The 21,255-nt window shown below is 41.7% G+C and overlaps 2 protein-coding genes and 1 long non-coding RNA gene across 3 annotated transcripts; 2 read left to right on the top strand and 1 right to left on the bottom strand.

The window, feature by feature from the left end:
• Nucleotides 1–5,621: 5,621 nt before the first annotated feature.
• On the bottom strand, nucleotides 5,622–8,345 carry LOC142955429 (uncharacterized). The gene is made up of 2 exons (XR_012955852.1): nucleotides 7,077–8,345; nucleotides 5,622–6,998 (listed from the first exon to the last, which is right to left on the bottom strand). It is a non-coding gene; the product is annotated as an uncharacterized LOC142955429 (long non-coding RNA).
• A 3,609-nt stretch (nucleotides 8,346–11,954) lies between these two features.
• On the top strand, nucleotides 11,955–13,007 carry svbp (small vasohibin binding protein). Its single transcript, XM_076097051.1, has 3 exons — nucleotides 11,955–12,080; nucleotides 12,354–12,488; nucleotides 12,599–13,007. Exons 2-3 carry the CDS (start codon nucleotides 12,375–12,377, stop codon nucleotides 12,683–12,685), a joined length of 201 nt encoding a protein of 66 aa, XP_075953166.1. The 5' UTR covers nucleotides 11,955–12,080; nucleotides 12,354–12,374; the 3' UTR covers nucleotides 12,686–13,007.
• Nucleotides 13,008–15,315: 2,308 nt separating this feature from the next.
• On the top strand, nucleotides 15,316–17,776 carry LOC142955507 (tripartite motif-containing protein 16-like). Its single transcript, XM_076097048.1, has one exon. It carries the CDS (start codon nucleotides 15,443–15,445, stop codon nucleotides 17,123–17,125), a length of 1,683 nt encoding a protein of 560 aa, XP_075953163.1. The 5' UTR covers nucleotides 15,316–15,442; the 3' UTR covers nucleotides 17,126–17,776.
• The last annotated feature ends 3,479 nt before the right edge of the window (nucleotides 17,777–21,255 follow it).

The following is a 21,255-nucleotide window of genomic DNA, read 5'->3' on the forward strand; positions in this document are numbered from 1 at the left end:
GTGTGTGTGTGTACAGGTGGTATACACTACACTCATTCATACAGAGACACCTGGTTGTCTTGGAGTGTGTGTGTGTGTGTGTGTGTATGTGCGTGTGTGTGTGTGTGTGTGTGTGTGTGTGTGTGTGTGTGTGTGTGTGTGTGTGTGTGTGTGTGTGTGTGTGTTTTGACAGCTGGGTCTAACCAGGCTGCACGGTGTCCTCAGATGTCCCGCAGAAACCTTAACCCTTTGACCTGCCACCTCAATCGCCACCAGCTACACACTGCAGCTCAAATCAACTGCAGCAACATTCACTCGAGTCCCGTTTAGGCAACCCTGTTATTCAAATATAACAGGTAAACAATAGCTGGATTCAATGAGAGTGTGCTGAACATTCATTCTAAGTAGAGAAAAAGTGTCTCCTTGATGTTTTCAAGTATACCATATAGGTTTATTCAATGGCTATCAGCAAAAAAAACATGTTTGCTTTCTGAGAAGTTAAATTCATGCTGGTAATAATAATGGGAGCTGAAGCTTTTTGTATGCTAACAAAACTTTTTTTTAAATGTTGAAGGGTTATAGTACCAAGTGCGGAAGTGCATACTAATTAATCTTAATTTTTAGAAAGACTTCAGGAGAGTTTGAATTGAGTAACACAAGCTCATGGAAGAGCAGCTAGCAAGGTAAGTGCCAGGACTTTGGACTTTGCCTGATATCAGAAAGAATATGTTAACCCATTACACTCCGACTCCATCTTCAGTCTAGGATTGCCTCCACTCGAATCGATTTCCATGGGGGAGGACAATTCCATTTTCCCTAACCAATCACTGGAGACCAACGTATCTGCCTGAATCTAGCGTCATTTTAAGCGTAGCCATGCTAACATACTGGTTTTGCGGAGCGAAGTAAAACCAAACTACGATGTTGGGGGATATCGATAAGTGTCAACACCAGACAGCGGCTTGACGACTCTGCTAGTGGTGCCGATTGCTGATTGGCTGATTGGCTAATTGGCGCTCACTGGTTCGATTCTCTTTCAACCGAGAAACTGAGAGACTGTTTCATGTCTTGATGCCCAAGCAAGCATATTCTTCCAGTTATGAACAAAACACTGCATCAAAATTTGTCTTGATTTAAACTGCAAAATGTAGGAATTCAGGTTTCGTTAGCATCGGCTTACTTGGAACATTTTTAAGCTCTGTAAACGGGTGTTTCTTATTAACATTCTCATTGGGAGTCATATTGACTTCTCTCCACATTTTCATATGCACAGGCTTGAACATTTGTCTTTCTATCAACGCCAACGTAAACAATTTTTAGTTTCAGCAGGTTATCTTTGGAACCCTGGACACCAAAATGAACTAATTCCACCTTGCAACCTAAATTTTTAAGACACTTTTATGATTTTTAGTTGTCCGTCTGTCCATCCATTCTAAAATTTGGCACCATCGTCCATTTGGACTCAAGGATGAAAGGATTCAATTTCGGTGGTCAAAGGTCAGGTCTTATTGGGTGTGTCCCAGTCTTGTGGACACTTAATCTCAGCAACGCCTTGAGGAAATTTCTTCAAATTTGGCACAAATGTCCACTCAAGGATAAACGGAAGAAGTAATTCTATTTTCAGATTTGTATGAACTGACCATTGGTGCAATCTTAGAACAATTTTTTGGAAAAAAATTGTTCTGAGTACTGAGTAAACTGTACGGAGAGGTAAGGTTGAATTATTCTTTTTCACACACTTGATATTGTTACATGATTCATGTCGATGTCAAGTTTTAAATGTTCCCCTGTGCCCGACTTGCAATAATGTGATTTTTTTGCCAACAGAGTGTTTTTTTTCTGGGCTTTAACGTTGCATAAGGGATCCCCATTTTCCAAAGAAAAGAGTGACTGTTGGTTATAATCCAACATCATCCTGAAACATTTTGACCACAGGGCTGCAGTGTGCCTGGACCCTGTTGGGAAAACACTGCTCTGGAGAATGTTCACTGAATCGAGTGTGTGTTCACAGTCCTGCTGTGTGTGTGTATGTGTGCGAAAGAGACCATGTTTTTTTTTAACCTATGCACAATAGTTTTTATAACCGCTGGAGGGCACAGCCAGATCTGTCTGTTTGTGTGCATTTGCACGTGCTGCGTGCTGCATGTCTACGTGCGCATGTACCTGTGTATGTGTGTGTGCCACAGATCCTAAGAATGCATGTATTGTTTATGACTTTCCTGAAGTGTGTGGGGAAAAAGGCAGGGAAACCGAAACCTAACGGGGCTGTTCGCTCGCTGCTCTCCGCAGCCCGTCCGCAGGCTGTACCAGACAGAAAATTGGGAGGGTTGAGGTCCAAATTACACTTGGTGAGAGAAGAGAACGCTGCATTTGTTTCCTGCTCGGCGTGTGTGTGTGTGCGTGTGTTTGTGAGTGTGTGTTGTGAAGTGCGATTGCTGTGTTTCTCTCTGGCCTTGGCGATGGTGGCCTCACTGCGACAGGCTCTATAAGAGTATTATCGATTCTATCCTTCTGGGTGTCGGTGTTCAGCCAAACATAAACACAGGAGACACTACCACTGTGTGTGTGTGTAGGTGTGTGTGTGTGTGTGTGTGTGTGTGTGTGTGTGTGTGTGTGTGTGTGTGTGTGTGTGTGTGTATAAGCCATATACAGTATATAAAGATGAGCGACGCATCTCCGACCCTACAAAAATGAAGCTAGAATATCCAGGTTACGGGTGCTGCTATCTTGAACCGGTGAGAAAATTTGGAGCCAGAGTATCTGTGGTAGGGATCAGGGGGTGGAGCCACTGTATCGAGGTCCCGCCCACACACCTGCCCGAGCCAACAACAAGCACAGCGCGGCCACGACTTGTTAGCTTGAGAGCACCTAGCTGCTACGCTAGCACCACGGTAGCTGTTTGGCTAGAATCGGCACAACTAACCACAATATCTTTATGAATACATTTATGATCAGATTGACGCATGTTCTATAACACAGACTCGTGATTCGTGTTTCAGAAACGTCATCTGCGTGCCTGCAGACTTAGACTGCCAGGATATGAACACACACGACCGCAGCACTGGATAACCTCACTCATTGGAAATGTTGCTAAGCTAGCTAGCGATGAGATAGAGATGATTGGTTTAAGTTAGGCCTTGAACTCAAGAAGTTAGGGCCAGGGCAAGCCATTGGTCAGGGCCTAGGCCCTGAACAAATCAAATTACTGGTAACCCGGCGAGCACGGACGCATCGCCAATCCCAGCTCTTGAATGCTACATGGGGAGGGTCTTGCCAAGAAAAGCAGTGGGATCCATAATCACGTGTCAGTGACCGTCTTTATACTTTTCAGTCTATGTTTGAAACAGACAATCACGTTCATGGAAAGTTAAAGTTATCTCCCCTTGATGCTTCTACTCTACAATTTTCGCAAAGAACTGCGCAGGTGCCTCAGTGACTACTGCAATCAGAGCAGCTGTCAATCATGACATCTCAGCCCCTTTTTTACGGCATCAAATAAATAATCAAAACCAAACTCATCAGAAAAATGAACACTTCAAACATACATCAGTATGATAACAACTACCTAAAATGACAGAAACCATCTTTGGGAAAAATATATTTGACGTTTTTTGTTTGGCCCATGTCCCATCCGCTAACATGGAGGGGGTGGGGTGTATGACCTATCACTGCAGCCACTCACCAGGGGGCTATCGAGATGTCATGTCGTCTATCTTCATGTACAGTCCATGGTGTCATCCATGATCCCCTCTGACACAAATCTATGCGGTAGTAGAACAGTTTTTATGTAATTCACTAATGCAAATTAGTGCGTGTGACACAAAGAGCTCCACTTGCAATTGCTATTCGGGAAAAATCAACCCTAACCCTGTGTGCAATAGAGGTGTCCCGTTTTCTTTCCATTAGATGATTTAATACAGAATGAAAAAGCAAATTTCTACTTCTAAATCCACCTGCTGATTGTGAACTGTATTCTGTTCATTAAGCAATCTAAAGTGATCCGTGGCGATGAATATTTATGCAAAACATTTGGTAACAATGGTAACATATATAATGCATTAAGTCAGTTAAAAAAGCGTGCGACTTATTGAACAATGAATTTATGAATCGACCTTAGTTAGAGGCCTAAGGATGTACAAATGTACAAATGATGTGCAAAAAGTAAGTAACATAGTCTGAATAGAGAACCAGTGTTTTCTAACAGACATGCTGACGCTATAATTGTGCTGCAATAAAAAACACAAACAATATGTTGTTCACAGAAGGTCTGGTCACTGCTTGAGAAACAGACTAAATTACCTCTTATTATTGTTTTAAAATGGTAATGTTACAAGCACACCTGGGGTTATTGGGAGAGTAAGGTTATACCTATGGGGGGGTAAAAAAAATGGGTAAAATATACATTTCTGGTGTACATTTTCATAATCATCACACATTCTGTCTGGCAAGACGTGAGTGTGTTCGGGGGGGAGGGGGGGTCCACGCTCGGCAAAAGTAAACACGGTGGTGTGTTCGGCTGATCGCTGGCGTTTAGAGGCTTTACTAAGTGGCACCTGGTCACTGCCAAAACAAACAAAATCGTGTGTGTGTGTGTGTGAGACACATGTGTGTCTGCGCGCACACGCGTGGGCGAGCGTGTTGCTGCTAAGTGCCGCCGTGTGTCGGCCAACACAAACAGGCTTAATGAGAAGCAGCTCTTGGGACAGAGAGAGAGAAAGTGAGTGAGAGACAGACAGAGAGAGAGAGAGAGAGAGAGAGAGAGAGAGAGAGACGGAGGAGACCCGGCCAGGCCAAGCACACTGACCCTGCTGTCTCTCTCACACGGACTTAAAGGACACACTGTTCCCCTCTGTCCTCCTCCTATAGCATGACCATCACCTTCATCAGCCTCTACCCGCCCTCTCACTCCTCCACACTCCTTCCTGTCCCCCCCGAAGTAGTACAGCTCCATCTGCAGCAGTTACAACCGATTACACATTGATGCATCAGTATTAACGATCTGATGTCAGATAAATAACAGAGGCCAGAGTCACAGAGGCCATGTTTGTGCAGAATGAGGACTTTTATTTTTAATACTTAGCATTTTGCTAATACTTTTATTTAAGTATAATATTAAATAAAGGAGAATAACTTGTAGTTGAGTATTTTTTAATTTCACACAAGTAAAGGCTCTTGCCATGCAGTTAGCCATAGAGGCTACTTTCTGCGTTTAGAGACAAGCCTTTGAAATAATTTATGTTAAGTTTTAAGTAACTTTAAAATGTAACTTTATGATGTAGAAAAGGCTTTTTTATTACTTGTCATTTAAGTTGTGTCGGGACTGCAAATTAGCTGTCAAGTTAAGCCAAACATTGATGTTGATTAATGAGCACTACCAAATAGATTCATTAATGAATTATTTAATTAAATAAATATACAAATAAACAAAATAAAGTTCTTGTCTTGTGTGAAACCAAGTCATTGTTGACTTTTTTTCTACCTTACTTTGCAACATAACTTCTGTACTTAACCAAAGCCAGTTATGTAACAAATGTAGTTATTAAACGTAACAAACACACTTATTTTAACCCGAACCACAACCCTTAACAATCCTTATCTTCCTTAAAAGTAGTTTTGTTGTGTCAGTAAAACTTAAAGCTAAGTAAACATGTTGGAAGTTTATTTTGAAAAGACACTGTATGCATGTAATGTCACATCCAAAACTGACGCTAGAGGGGAACCTAGAGCGCCAAGGGTTGATACATGAGGCCACCGACGTGTTGCACACATTACAGAAGCTGGAGGACCAGAGATCAGTGAAAGTAGTTGATTGACTGACTCCACTCATCAAGTAGCTCAGTGTGTCACAGTCCATCTCATTCACTACTCCACAGGCCCTTCACTGCCATTTCCCATCCATCCACCAGATGCCCTCGGACTTTCTCTCCTTTCCCCATCACCTGACTGCCCCCCCGCCCATCTACACACCTGTTCCCACTTCCCTCATCTGCCCTCTGCATTTGTCCCCCACCTGCATCTCATTCCCATCTCATCAGCCTCGCAGTTCATTTACCGGCCCAGATCCATCTATTCACTGCCAGTTCGTCCTAGTTGCGCAGTCGCTTTGTTGCTTCTTGTTTTATGTTTCTTTGACGTCATTTTCATCCTCTACCTGGTTGCTTCGTGTCTCTGATATTTTGTCGGTGAAGGCCGGGGAGAACCCCCGACAGTTTGGGCCCCCAGGGGCCTGTGTCCGGTAGACCTGTGCAGTAATCCATCAATGGTCACCTCACGTCAAGAGGCCGTGGTGACACCTTTTCAATATCCTGCTGCAAATTTCCCTGCTGCTCTTTGTCCGTCTGTCTCTCTGGTCTCAGTGAGTGTGAGTGAGAGCACATCATGCTGTCATTTCAGACCCTGTCATGCCAAAGTTTTCCTCTGCAATATATAGCTTACATTGTTTTGTTTTCTCTCCCTGATCACTTTGTCTATCTGGTTCACTGCTGTGAAACTGACCCACCTTTTATAGCAACATCAACTTTAAGAACACTGAGTAGAACCTGCACTATGAGGTAGCATACAGTTTATGTCACTCAGTCCCTTTTTACATTTGTCAAATTAAAGTGCATTGTATAAAAAAAACACGGCATGTACGTAACAAAGGTTAAGTCTGCAAAAATGGACTTGATTGCTGTGATACTGGAGAGTTGAATCCTCACTAAAGGCGAGACTTGACTTTTGACTTCAAGCTAGTTTCAATCTAGTGAAATCCCAGAACTAAGAAAAAATAAGACAGTGGCAGTTCTTACAAAGCCACACAACCTGAATATTTGATTATTGAAAGAACTGCCATTTAATTTTAAGAGGCAGTATTTAGGTCTGAAAGACTTGCAACTCAATCTCTATCATTCTTAAAAAACCTTTGACTGGCCTTGGACTCAATGAGGGCTTTAGTCTTGACTTGGACTTGACCTCAAGGACTTGAGACTTGATCTCATGAGGCTTAATCTCACAGTCTTGAGACTTGACTTGGACTCTGTCTTGAGAAGAAGAAGACTTGATTTGGGATTTGCTCTGACACACTTGAGACTTGAAACTTATGACCATCCAATAAATACCTCATTAACATCCTCTTTCACACCTTAGCAGATTCTGCTGAGGCGCCCCTGAGCAAGGCACTCATCTCTGCGGGTCCTCCGTTGTACCAGGCAGCTATACCTGTAACTGTAAATGTGTAGCGGAGTGGTGTTAAGACGGCATTAAATCTGAAAACATTTCCCGGCATCAAAAAAGAAAACCTCAAATACAAGCTGACAGGATTGTGTGTGTGTGTGTGTGTGTGTGTGTGTGTGTGTGCTGCATTACACACACTGACCCCTGCTTGTCAGGTCATATCCTGTCCATATCTTTTACTCTTTTTTTGTTTTTTACTGGTTGCTGCTTGCTGTTTGCTTTGGCTGCAGCAGGTCTATCGGGGTTCAGGTGCGAAGAGAGCGACAGAGCGAAGGCTTTTGTGGTTGCGTGTACAGTAAGCGCATGTGTGTGTGTGCAGTTATTTTAGGCACAGTCACCGTGGTTGTTTATTTTTAGTTTTGAAAGACTGCGTGTGTGTGTGTGTGTTTGTATGCATATGTACATGTCTATGGGGATTTGTACACACCAGGCTTACGTGTGTGTGTGTGTGTGTGTGTGTGTGTGTGTGTGTGTGTGAGTGTGCGCGCTGGTGTATGCGTGTGTGTTTTTTGGCAGAGCACTGGCGAGCGAGGGCTAGGAGGTTGTGGTGAGTTTGTGTGTTCAGGGACGCTGGTGTGAAAGAGCAGTCAGAGCTGCGCTTCCCCCCGGAGAGAGAGTTTAATTTGGAAGAACAAGGCCTCTAACACACACTTGTGCCGCTGCCGTCTCCCTGGCCCGTCTCTCCGCACCTCATCCCTCCCCTCCCCGGCACTCTCTGCCACCCTATAAAACTTTAACCATCTCTCCATCTAGTCTTCCCTCACTTCTTAACCTTTGCATCTCTTTTCCTCCTCTGTCTGCCACAAGTTCCCTCTGAAACGAAGAACAGGTTGGCTTTTGCTGCTGGTTAGAAGGGACATATGCTCATTTTCATGTTCATATTTGTATTCTGGGTTTCCACTAGAACATGTTTACATGCTTTAATGTTCATAAAACACATTATTTTTCTCATACTGTCTGTCGGAATATACCTGTATTCACCCGCTGTCTGAAACGCTCCGTTTAAGCGCCTGTCTCTTTAAGACCCACCACAGTCTGCTCTGATTGGCTTTTGAGAAAAATACAAGATAAGATAGAACTTTATTAATCCCAAAATACATTCTTGCCAGAGTTTGATCAAAGATTACAAAAGAAGAATAACACAAAACTATAGAATAAAATATACACATATATGAACAATAGAATAACTGTTATTAAGTGTAAAATAAGTAGTACTGACACTGCAAAATTCAACTAAATTAGAAAAATATATGATTAGATTAAAGATTAAATACAAGAGTAAAAATATAAAGTGTATAAGAAGCCTTACTGACATCAGGGCCTATTAGAAACTAAAGTAGAAAAGTAATATCGAGCATGATATGGTGCAACATGGTCGGTACATTCTAACGAGCCTGCATGTGACGTAGGAGACAAATCTGATTGGCTTGTTGAATCACATGTTTTCTGATCTCGGCAGTCCACAGAAAAACTGACTCAGTTAACTTATTTCAGTTTGTGGGTTGGTAGACACCCAAAAACTGTGTTCAAGCACTGCAAAAGTATTTCATGATATGTCCCCTTTAATATAACATGCTAGTTATTTTGCCTTTTTATTTTTGTAGTTTACCCAACTGCAAACATGTATCTCATTTTCAGACCAACCACCTGGTTCACCTTTGACCTTAAGGGTACTTTACGTCGTTGTGCGCAGACAGTTTTGCTGTTCAATGAGGAACGATTGGCACATTTTGAATATATTTACTTTCTTCTTCTACTCACAAAAAGAGTGGTTTAGATAATCTGTTTGCAACCTGTGTGATCGTCTGATCTGTTTCTAATCAAACTTCTCTGCATGTTGCAGTTTTTTCTCAGCTCTCAGCATTTACTTTGGTGAGTAAAATGTTATCACAACTGAAATTATGGTCAAACAAATGAAAAGGCTCGAGTTGTTATAAAATGGAATCAACCTTGTTCTCATGCATGACATGTACCCTACTGTATCATACTTTTAACAAAGTAGTAGTTTGTTTATTTAGTCATGCTTCCGAACTAATGTAACATCATCTGCACAATATTACCGACATGTCGGCAGGTTCATTAAGGCGCCGTGTAGTCGCTCGCTTCACCTGCACCACCTTTGTCCTGTGATGTGTTGCTGCGTTTGGTTCAGTCATTACTGGGTGGGTGTTTGTGCTTTGACTGTCCCAGAAACAGCTTGTCAATCAAACAGCGTGGTCAGTACTGTGACGTCTTTCACCTTGGGTTTTCTCTGGGTGGTGTGCTTTTCTGACAGCCATGATGACACCCTGACTGCCCAGTTTGTCTTCTGTTTTTTTTTTTTTTTCACATTAACTTTTTACATCCTGAAGATTTTTCCCCCTCCTTTGAACTCTGGGGGTTTGTGGCAGCACATTTAACTTTAAGGCGAAATAACTAGTGTGTTGTATTAAAGGGGACATATCAGGAAAAATGGACTTTTTCAGTGCTTGCTCACATTTGGGTATCTGAAGAGTCTACCAACGCACAAACTGAAAAATAAGGCAACTCAGTCCGTTTTTTTGTGGGCTGCCTAGATCCAAAAACATGTGATTCAACAAGCCAATCAGATTTGACTCCCCTTCCTAAGTCACATGCAGGCTCATTAACTTATACCGCCCCCAATGTGACTATCTCCACCCTCGATTTGAGAACTACCTTTGCAAAGGTGCACCATATTTTTCTCGCTAGCCAATCAGAGCAGACTGGGTTTGTTTTCATACGGGGTTCTTAAAGAGACAGGCGCTAAAACGAAGCGTTTCAGACAGAGGGTGAATACAAGTATATTCAGAAAGACAGTATGAGAAAAATAATGTGTTTTTGTAAACTTGTTCTAGCAGAAAAACAAAATGCAAGTATGAACCTAAAATGAGCACGACATGTCCCCTTTAAATGCTGACAGAGAGCCGCAAAGCAGACAAAGGTATTCCTGTATATTCAACTTTTTCAAGTGTTTTTACCAAAAAGCAGTTGAGGGACCACATTAAACTTCTGCTGCTGATTCCCCAGCTTTATAAAAGTGTGTGCTTTTCCTTTATGCTGCTGTGCATATGGAGCAGCAGGCCTGGCTGTTGTCTGCAGCGTTCAGCAGCAGTTGTTTTTGGCAGGATATTATTTCGAGGGAGAGCACTCTCCTGTAGTTGGAGGATAAATCCAGGTAAACCGTTGGTATGCCGCACCATAAATCTCCATGGCGTAGCACTGCCAGAGGGCACACATGCACAAATTCAGACTCGAGTTCACAACTATCAGACTATCAGAGTTGTCAGGTAGTTTGGTCTGAGAGGTACGATCTACCTCATTTTGTATGTGAGAGTGTTTAGTGATTCTGTCCCTTCGTAATGACTGTTTTGGTTTCTGAGGTGATAAATGTGTTCTGGACCACCCCTCAGCTGGTGTCGGGCTCACTCCTCACTCAGCTGATTTATGCACTGAGGAGGTGCCCTGAGGGGAGTCTGTACAGTCTGTGTGTGTGTGTGTGTGTGTGTGTGTGTGTGTGTGTGTGTGTGTGTGTGTGTGTGTGTGTGTGTGATCTGAGTCTGAATCAAAAGTGGAAATAGGTGGAAAACACTTAGAAAACCGTTTCATTTTCTTAATATTCTCCTATCGAACTCTCCTTTCCAAAAGTACCATCACAGTCAGACACACACATCAGGTCAATGTTGAATGACGTCACGATGCCCGAAATATCTGTGCTAATGCAAACTCATGCGCAATCCAATGAGTATAGCTGGGCTATTAGACGAGAGCGACATCTTGTGGTCGGACCCAGTTAGCAGGCAGTAGTAGTGGTTAATACAATTTCACTCTTTCCTGCTGCTGCTTTTGTTGGGAAACCTCTGGGAGCCAACCTCCACCCTGGTGGTCCTACAGACAGACAGCACAGTGTTTATCCTGAAAGATGAATCGGTTATTCATATATAATTTCAAACTGGCGGGCTTCATTTGTTCCAATTCACCCAACTCACAAAAAACTGACACATGTTTAGCTGTGCAATTTGTACTGTAGTTTGAATTGATAAGGTTTTCAGAGATGTTTGCCACCTCCGTAATACAATGAAGGAGAGTGGAATTTCACATGTGAAGCTCACAGCAATGAAGTGTAAATGTTGCTGTAAGCAGCAACATTTCTTAGTTACCGAGTTCACTGTGCACAGCTTTCATAATGTTTTCTAAGATAGATTTCTTGGTCATTTCAGATTAGTGGAACATGAACATTGTCTTCCAATTGCACACACTATTTAAACGTATCCATTATTGTTTGCTCTTCTACCTTATTTTGGGAAGTTATGAACATGCAGGCTCTTCTGGGATTTCTTCTCCTGGCTACTTTAACACTAAATGGATGAATGCTCAAAAAGCATTACTTCATTATATGCTCTTTGTGGTCCGTATACGGCACATTTATATTGATAAATTGTAAAAAAAATAAAAAAATAATAACATTGGAAAAATAAGCAAGGAAATCTAGAAATTGTATATTGATTTGCATATTGTTGACATGAAGGGTTGTTTTTCATGAATGTTTGAGTATACTGTATGAAATATAAAGAACTTGAGATGAGATTACTTAAGGGAGGGACATGTTGAAAATACAGATAGTTATGTTTTTTTCTTTCTTTTTTTATTATCTTATATTTTTTCTTATATGTATTAATTCGTTATTTTGAAGACAGCGGCGCTGGATGGCGGTAAGGCGGAAACAAAACCAGCCGGAACCTTTGAAGTAAAGCTTGACGGCGAAAGCCGGATTTGTTTATTGGTGACACCTTGTGAACAGCTGTCGGCTGAGGACTATCTACATCCACCTCTCCGGCTAACTCAACCTTAATCAACTTATATTACTGTTTTCCGCCGTTTTATATCCCACGGTAGGAGCACCGTTAACTGGAACACAACTGTTATTGCGGGTTTGACTGTTACTCTGTAAACTAACCGACAGCTTAAGCTAACATTAGCGTTAGCTTACTGGAAATGGCTCATTTACTGTTTCTGTGTGCTGGCGATATGCAAGTTATGTTATTCAAATTAAAAATAATTATGAATGACAAACATGTCGCTTTGGGTTGTTTGTATATGTATAGATAAGCAAGCTTATTTAACAATAAGTGTCAGACATATTGTATTTATCTTAAACCTCCCAGGTTGATTGGAGGACCGTCGCCATGGAGCCAGCCTGCCGTAAAGACAAGCCGAAGCTGAACTCCACCCCGACCAGAGGAGACCGAGCCCGGCAGAAGTCTGCACAGCAAGAGCACAAGCAGCGCCAGAGAGCCGAGGTGACCTAACACCACACAGTCTATTCTGGTAGTAAATGTGATGTGTTCCACTTTACTTCTCGCTCCTGTATGACCAGCTGCGTCCGCTGTCTTCCCTTCTTGATTTGCAGATTTATGCCTTGAACAAGGTGATGACGGAGTTGGAGCAGCAGCAGTTTGAGGCCTTTTGTAAACAGATGCAGTCACAAGGAGAATGATGAGACCTGGACCAGGACCCTGCAACAAGGCCCCATGTACCTTCATATAATCAGACAGTTATACTCACACTGACGTTCAATAAGACAATCGTTGCTCTCGATGGTTTACGTCTCAAATTCCTGCTTCAGATAGCAGCTTCAACAAAGTCTGAGCCTAACCCTGAACTCTGGAGTTGAACATTCCCGACGTGGAACACTGAAGATGAACAGTATTGGTTCAAAAAGTGTATCGATCGGAGACATGATTGTAAGCTCACAGTCTGATCCAGTGGTAATGTGTGTGTCAGGATTTGCACGTTAAATAAATGTATTTTAAATTGGATCTTGGCTCATCAGCATTATTTCAGCTACTTCAACTCATGTACTAAATGTAAACACAGTCACTGCGATGTTGGTAAATCATGTTCAGACTATACAACTATAACTCCAGAGGTAAAACCTCACTTATGATCTCCAGTATTGTCGGATGTTCCATCAGTGCGACCAATCACATCAGGAGGTTATTATTCATTGATCCTCCGGGTCTAAAGCTTCATGTTGACTTCTACCGTTTATACAGAGATTACACAATTAATGTGCAGTAAACATTCAAGTAGAAATGCTTTAGTGTCGAGTATAATATTTGAATGTGATGTCAGAAAAACGCTGTTCAAGGAAATGAGAGGACAGCGGATAACACTGGTTAGTTAAAATAGTCCTAAATAACAAACTAATATGGACGCAGGGTTTATAATCTGACAAACAGGAAACCTTTGATAAAGCGGGAATAAAAGGGCGTGTCTGGGTCAGGTTCACCAGAGTTTATGGATCTGAAACCCAGAGTTTTCCTCATCTCCGGGTTTTCACTAGCCGCACTTTCTGATTCAGGGCCCTGGATATACCAGAGTATTGTTGTAATGCACTGACCCATTTTTAGCTGAAAGCATTGCAGGTAACATGTGTCCAAACAGCAAGAACTGGGAGCAGAGTTGCATATTTCCTACAGACACGTGAGGTCGGCGATCATCCTTTGTAATCTGTATGTAAAGGGTTAACTGAGCTTGTATGCTATTTTTTTCCTACAATACTGTTAAGAGGCAACGATGTTAATAGCTCTGGAGCGGCAAAACATGATGGAAGACAGAAAACCAGCTGTTGTAAGAACAATCAGTCTGTCGAGAAGGAAACTTGTTTTTTTTGGAACTTGTTTTATTTAAAAGGTTTAAAAGTTTCTTTCAATTCTTCACAATGTGTAGTTGTCTTAAAGGAAGACCTTCTTTCAGTGGTCTAGGATTCAAACTGCCTGCAGTCATCAGAGTGTTCCTGTCAGTGGGTTTAGTGGGAATACTTGTTTGTAGTTTTTTCACCATTTTTCATTAATTTAACATCTAAAAGTTGATCCAGAAGTGAAATTTGTGTCAAAGGGAGAGTTGGAATTCTTTCCAGCTTTTCTAACTCACCACCACTGAAGCTCAGAGAGATGGAGTAGTTACAGAGCAGGTAACACTCTCAGCACATGTGCCATGCCATGTGTATGTTTCTGCTTCATGTGCTTCATTCTCCAAAATGTTGGTCTGTTACTCTAATATATATATTTATACTTTTTACTTTCTGATAAATGAGTTGATACAAATTATTTATTGGTTAAAATGCTGATGTTTCTCAATGTAATTAATAAATCATCATGTCTGCACTTAGAAATGTTATTAGTCTTTAATAAACCGTCTTGAGTTTCTCAATTTCACATCAGCCATCAATAAAAGCCTGTCAGTCAACCAGAATAATATTTAATCATTAATTAATAAAGAATTATGTAACACATTATATATGAAGGTCATGTCTATAATGCTTAATAAGCACAATCTTAACACATTATAATGTATAAAGCTTCATAACAAGGCATCCTATAGGATCATCTCATCACATGTATCACCTGCATCAACTGGACACCTGTGAGACCAAATGTGAAGAAACTAGAACGTCTTCAAGATGTTTTTCTGGACCGATCAGTCTAAAAAAAAAAGAAGAATGATGATAATAATAAATAAAATAAAATACAATCAATACAAGAAAAATATATATATAATAATGAATGAATGAAATAATATTCAACCCGGTTGACCCGGCCTGGCTGATCCTACTGACCTGTTCTGGAGCTCCCTGACGGTGCCCTGGTCGTGGTTTGCTGCCAGTGGTCGGGGCGATACTGCCCCTGACTTTGTTTTTGTTGTTATTTTGTAATTTTTGTACTTTCTTATGGTCTTTTCTTTCACACACACACACACACGCACACACGCACACACACACACACACACACACACACACACACACACACTATATGATGTTTGCTGGCTTGTATCTCACTGTTCTTGTCGTCCTCTTGTTGTTATGTTTATGTATTGTCTCTTGTCTTGTAATAAAAAAAGAGAAATGTTTTCTAAAGTGGAGCAGGTTTTAACCGAGGCTCTGCTTGTAAATGAGGAAGCAAAGTTCACATTCACAGTGCTGCTCCTCTTCCTGGAATGAAGCACAGCTTGATAACCCCTCCTTCTTCCTCCTGCTCTCAAACACAGCCGGCTCCACTCTGTCCACGTGTTTCCTTGTTCCCTCCCCTTCAGATCTACAGTTTTAAAGATGGGTGTAACCAACATGGTGGTGAAGCGATAGAGCTGACAGGCTCCATTCACTGAACAAACACATGTTGTTCAGATCAGAAGTCAAAGCAGAGTCACTTCTAGTGAAGCGAAACTCAGACAGTCGTTGTCACTGAGAGGTGAAATGGCGCAGAAAGGAGTTCAGCTGGATCGGGAAGCCTTCTCTTGTTCCATCTGTCTGGATCTACTGAAGGATCCGGTGACTACTTCCTGTGGACACAGCTACTGCATGAACTGTATTAAAAGCTTCTGGGATGAAGAGGATGTGAAGAAACTCCACAGCTGCCCTCAGTGTAGGCAGACCTTCACACCGAGGCCTCTCCTGCTGAAAAACACCATGTTAGCAGTTTTAGTGGAGGAGCTGAAGAAGACTGGACTCCAAGCTGCTCCTGCTGATCACTGCTATGCTGGACCTGAAGATGTGTCCTGTGATGTCTGCACTGGGAGGAAACGGAAAGCCCTCAAGTCCTGTCTGCAGTGTGTGATCTCTTTCTGTGAGAAACACCTCCAGCCTCATTATGAATCCCCTGCCTATGAGAAACACAAGCTGGTGGACCCCTCCAAGAAGCTCCAGGAGAACATCTGCTCTCGTCACGATGAGGTGATGAAGATGTTCTGCCGTACTGATCAGCAGTGTATCTGTTACCTCTGCTCTGTGGATGAACACAAAGGCCACGACACAGTCTCAGCTGCAGCAGAAAGGACTGAGAGGCAGAGAGAGCTGGAGGTGAGTCGACTAAACATCCAGCAGAGAATCCAGGACAGAGAGAAAGACGTGAAGCTGCTTCAGCAGGAGGTGGAGGCCGTCAATCGCTCTGCCGACGAAGCGGTGAAGGACAGCGAGAAGATCTTCACCGAGCTGATCCGTCTCATGGAGAAAAGAAGCTCCGATGTGAAGCAGCAGGTCAGATCCCAGCAGAAAAGTGAAGTGAGTCGAGTCAAAGAGCTTCAGGAGAAGCTGGAGCAGGAGATCTCTGAGCTGAAGAGGAGAGACGCTGAGCTGAAGCTGCTCTCACACACAGAGGATCACAACCAGTTTCTACACAACTACCCCTCACTGTCACCACTCAGAGAACCTACAGACTCGTCCGGCATCGATATCCGTCCTCTGAGCTACTTTGAGGACGTGACGGCGGCTGTGTCAGAAGTCAGAGATAAACTACAGGACGTTCTGAGAGAGAAGAGGACAAACGTCTCACTGGCAGTGACTGAAGTGGACGTTTTACTGTCACCTTCACAAGCAGAGCCCAAGACCAGAGCTGAGTTCTTAAGATATTCAAGTGAAATCACACTGGATCCAAACACAGCACACACATGGCTGTTATTATCTGAGGGGAACAGAAAAGCAACAGCTATGAGAGAACAACAGTCTTATTCTAGTCACCCAGACAGATTCACTACATGTTGTCAGGTCCTGAGTAGAGAGAGTCTGACTGGACGTTGTTACTGGGAGGTGGAGTGGAGAGGAAGAGGAGTTTATGTAGCAGTCGCATACAAGAATATCAGCAGAACAGGGAGCTTTTATGAATGTGGTTTTGGATTTAATGACAAATCTTGGGCGTTACGTTGTAACAAAAACAGTTTTACATTTTTGTACAACAAGATCCAAACTCCCGTCTCAGGTCCTCAGTCCTCCAGAGTAGGAGTGTACCTGGATCACAGAGCAGGTATTCTGTCTTTCTACAGCGTCTCTGAAACCATGACTCTCCTCCACAGAGTCCAGACCACATTCACTCAGCCTCTCTATGCTGGACTTTGGTTGTTTGGTTATCATAGAGCCACTGCTGAGTTCTGTAAACTAAAATAGACAGAAGTGATTCATGGAACAGCAGATTAATTTCTGTTAAACTCATTTTGTGTCCATTTTCGCTGAGACCTGATTTCTTTCACCTGTCAATCAAACATTGAGGGCGGTACTTTGACATCTTGTCATTATTGTTGTGTACATGTTTGAGTTTCTTTAGGTGGAGCTCCTTCCTGTGTCTGTTAAACCATGGAGGCTATCACTGCTCATGATGATCTTTGTTGACCTGAACTGACATTTCTCTGCAGGAAAATGTAAACTTCTCTGAGGTCTAAATGTTTGTTGAAAATGTGTATTGATGTATTTGTTTGTTGTTGTTTCTCTTCCACTGCATGTGTCTTAAAGAGAGAAATCACCAGAGCTTCTTTTATCCAAGATATTTTGTTCTCACCACTTTCTGTAAAGATATCTTTAATTAAATTTACATTTATTTGTTTGAAAGACTAAATGTTGCTGTTGTCTGAATTGATGTGTCATACTGATGGATGTGAACAAATTGAAGGTTTACATGATAAAGAAAGTAATCTTGTTTCAAGAAGAACAAAGACTCTGATCTTGTTGTAAGAACAATCAGTCTATTGAGAAGGAAACTCGTCTGTTTGGAACTCTTTTTTTTAAGATCCAATGATTTTATATTAAAGTCTCTTTCAATTATTTTACAATGTGTAGTTGTCTTAAAGGAAGACCTTCTTTCAGTGGTCTAGGATTCAAACTGCCTGCAGTCATCAGAGTGTTCCTGTCAGTGGGTTTAGTGGGAATACTTGTTTGTAGCTTTTCTAACTCACCACTGAACTCAAGACAAATATCATTACAGATCAGCTCCAAACTGCCTCATGAGGAGCAGAATGAATCCACATCTCTGGTTACTAGTAAATCCTTCTCATCAACAATGAGAGCTCTGCTCTTCAGCAGCATGTCAGTGTGTCTTGTATGTAGGAGGGCAAAGCGTTCAGCAGCTTCTTCATGTGTGAGTCCACAAACATGTGAGACTTGAGATGAATCCTCACATGTTAAGTTCAACTGTTACTATTTAGTTTGGAGACAACTTGTTGTATTTAATATTCCAACCACAAGATGGCGCCATGATATGTAAAGCACACACAGGTGACACGTTAATGCAGGTGATACATGTGATGTTTGATCACCAGTGACGTCATTCTATTATAGGATGCCTTGTTAACATGTTTGTAAATGTATAAAAAGAGGTTTGTAACTTAGAGTTCTTGCTTACAGGTTTTATATTCATTATACGCGTCATAGTCCACTAATGAATCGGGGTAACGTGGGCTTGATTGACAGAATCGTTAGCCAGTCAAAATCAAAACGGCGCCGTGCCTCGCCGAGCGTAAAAACCGATACGCCGAAAGTGAAATCCCTCCCCCCCCCCGGTCCCCCATGCTTGATTTACCCCCCTTTCTTCAGGAAACAGTTCAAAAACACACAGGATATACGTCAGACACGTATTTGAAATTGAAATAAGCGGGGATTTATCCATTCTCTTCAAGAAAATCAGCTCTCGGTATGAAGCATTTATGATTATTAGCGGTGGAGCTGATGGACTTCATGAGAGAGCAGGCAGAGAGGGACGAGGCAGTGGCAAGAGAAGAGGAGAGGGAAGGCTGCCACAGAGCGAGCTGAGCGCATCTGTCTCTGTTTGAGAAACTAGTTGATAAATTGTGAATAAACATTTTACGTTTCAAATTCAACCCAGGATATTAAAGGTATATTTATAACAAAAAAACAATTACAAAGTCCTATTATAATGTTAAGACAGACTTACAAAGCAAGTGAGGCATGCTAATATGGCACGTCTCCTCTCCATCCTCTGCTGCATCTTGGCTCTTCTTTGATGGATTCGTCTCGTGAGTTGGGCAGCCTCCTCTTCAGCTTCTCGATATCCGCAATCCGGATCTGATCCATTGTTTATCATATTTTTGTTAGTGTTATATGTCTAATATATACTTTTGGTGCTCTTCTTTCTTAATTAATTCACCGTACATCCACAACAACCTTCCACAACCCTTTTCCCGACACTGGCTTTTTATATGTATGCGTGTGCGTGAGTATGTGAAGAAAGACCGGCCAATGCGGTGAAGTCATCAAGTAAGCTGCTGTTCCAATTGACCCTCCTGCGTCCTCCCGTCCTTGGGAGTCTGGACTCCAAGTCCCATCTGCCAAGTGAAGTCCATACTCCAAAGTACACAAGTCCGTACTTGGTATTGAGAGACCCCATGTTTCCTTCCACTGTTGGTGTTGATGTGTTTGCTCTAACTGACATTTGTGCTGAGTGTGTGCATGTGTGGTTCTGCTGAGTTTCGCTGGATCTTTACTCCAACCTGCAGATCGGGTGTTTTGTGTCTCTCCTCTCCTCCTCCTCCTCCTCTGTCTCCCTCCCTCCCTCCCTGCATGTGTGTGTGTGTGCTCCCCGGCTTTAAAAGCTACTCTGTCACGAGGGCGCAGTCCTGCACTGCGGTCAAGTCAGCAGACACTCAGATCTCCGTGGTCAACTCAGCAGACACTTAAATTGTAGTGCACCTATACGCTGAAACTTACGGTAAACGCAACCAAACGGCACAGGACGGGAGCGAGCGAAAGATTTTGCAAAGTTAGCGGAAAGATTAACGTGAAAACTTCCGGTTTTCTACAGACGAACATCCGGTTTTCAAAATAAGATGCCAACAAAGTATACATTTTGCATAATGAAATTAGATTAAATTAATTATATTCACATTAAGTATAAAACATGCTACCTGCATCTCCTGAGTTAAAGGGAAAATACACCTAAATTGTGCGTAAAGTGTCTTTATTCTTTGATTTGAGGGTTGCTGGAAGTTAATAATACCTGACTGACGGTGGATATTTTACGAAGCAAAAACTCTGAACTGAATTTGTATCTTCAAATGGCACATTTTTTAAATGTTTAAGGTGCTATAAATATGTTTTTCTCAATAATTCCACACAACGACTAATGCATATATGTTCAGGACAAAAATGGGTAATATCACAATATTTAAGGTGCTACAAAAATATTTTTCTCAATAATTCCAGACAATGACTGACATGTATGTGTTGAGGACATCGTTGACTCCACCCATACTGAATATTAGACATTTTTACTGTACCAATTAAGAGATATTTCAAATTAAAACTCATACATTTGAATCGAGAAAATATCTAAAAAATGGATATTTGAAGTGTAATAAAAACAGTTTTCTCAATAAGTCCAGACAATGACTGATATACATGTGTTGAGGACGTCGTTGACTCCACCCACACTGAAAATTAGACATTTTTACTGTCCTAATTAGGAGATATTTCAAATTAAAACTCATACATTTGAACCGAGAAAACGTATAATAACTGAATATTTGAGGTGCTATAAAAACTATTTTCTCAATAAGTCCAGACAATGACTGATATACATGTGTTGAGGAGAGAGAAGCTATGGGGTATTGTCAAGAGGAAGTTGAGAGACATCAGACCCAACAATGCAGACGAGCTGAAGGCCCCTATCAAAGCAACCTGGGCTTCCATAACACCTCAGCAGTGCCACAGTCTCATCTCCTCCGTGCCATGCCGCATTGATGCAGTAATTCATGTAAAAGGAGCCCCGACCAAGTGTTGAGTGCATACTGTACATGGACATACTTTTCAGTTGGCCAACATTTCTGTATTAAAAATCCTTTTTTTAATCGGTCTTATGTAATATCTAATTTTCTGAGATACAGAATTTGGGGTTTTTATTAGCTGTAAGCCATAGCCTAAACACTCGAAATATATCACACTTTCGATGATATTCTAATTCATTGAGATGCACCTGTATACATCAATCATTGTTTGGAATTGTTGAGGGAATACTTTTTATAACACTTCAAATATTCAGAAATTACCTGTTCCTCGGTACAAATGTATGACATTTACTTTTAAATATCTCTTAATTGGTACAGTAAAATTGTTTAATTTTCAGTATGGGTGGAGTCAAAGATGTCTTGAACAGATATGCATCAGTCATTATCTGGAATTATTAAGAAAACCCTTTTTATAGCACCTTAAATATTAAGAAATTAACTTTTTGAACGTTCAAAAGAAGGACTTATATTTTGGAAAATCTCTTAATTGGGAAAGTAAAAATA

This window comes from Anarhichas minor, unplaced genomic scaffold (genome assembly GCF_050575085.1).
Source record: "Anarhichas minor isolate MPS153535 unplaced genomic scaffold, ASM5057508v1 ptg000023l, whole genome shotgun sequence".
NCBI classification, from domain to species: Eukaryota; Metazoa; Chordata; class Actinopteri; order Perciformes; family Anarhichadidae; genus Anarhichas; species Anarhichas minor.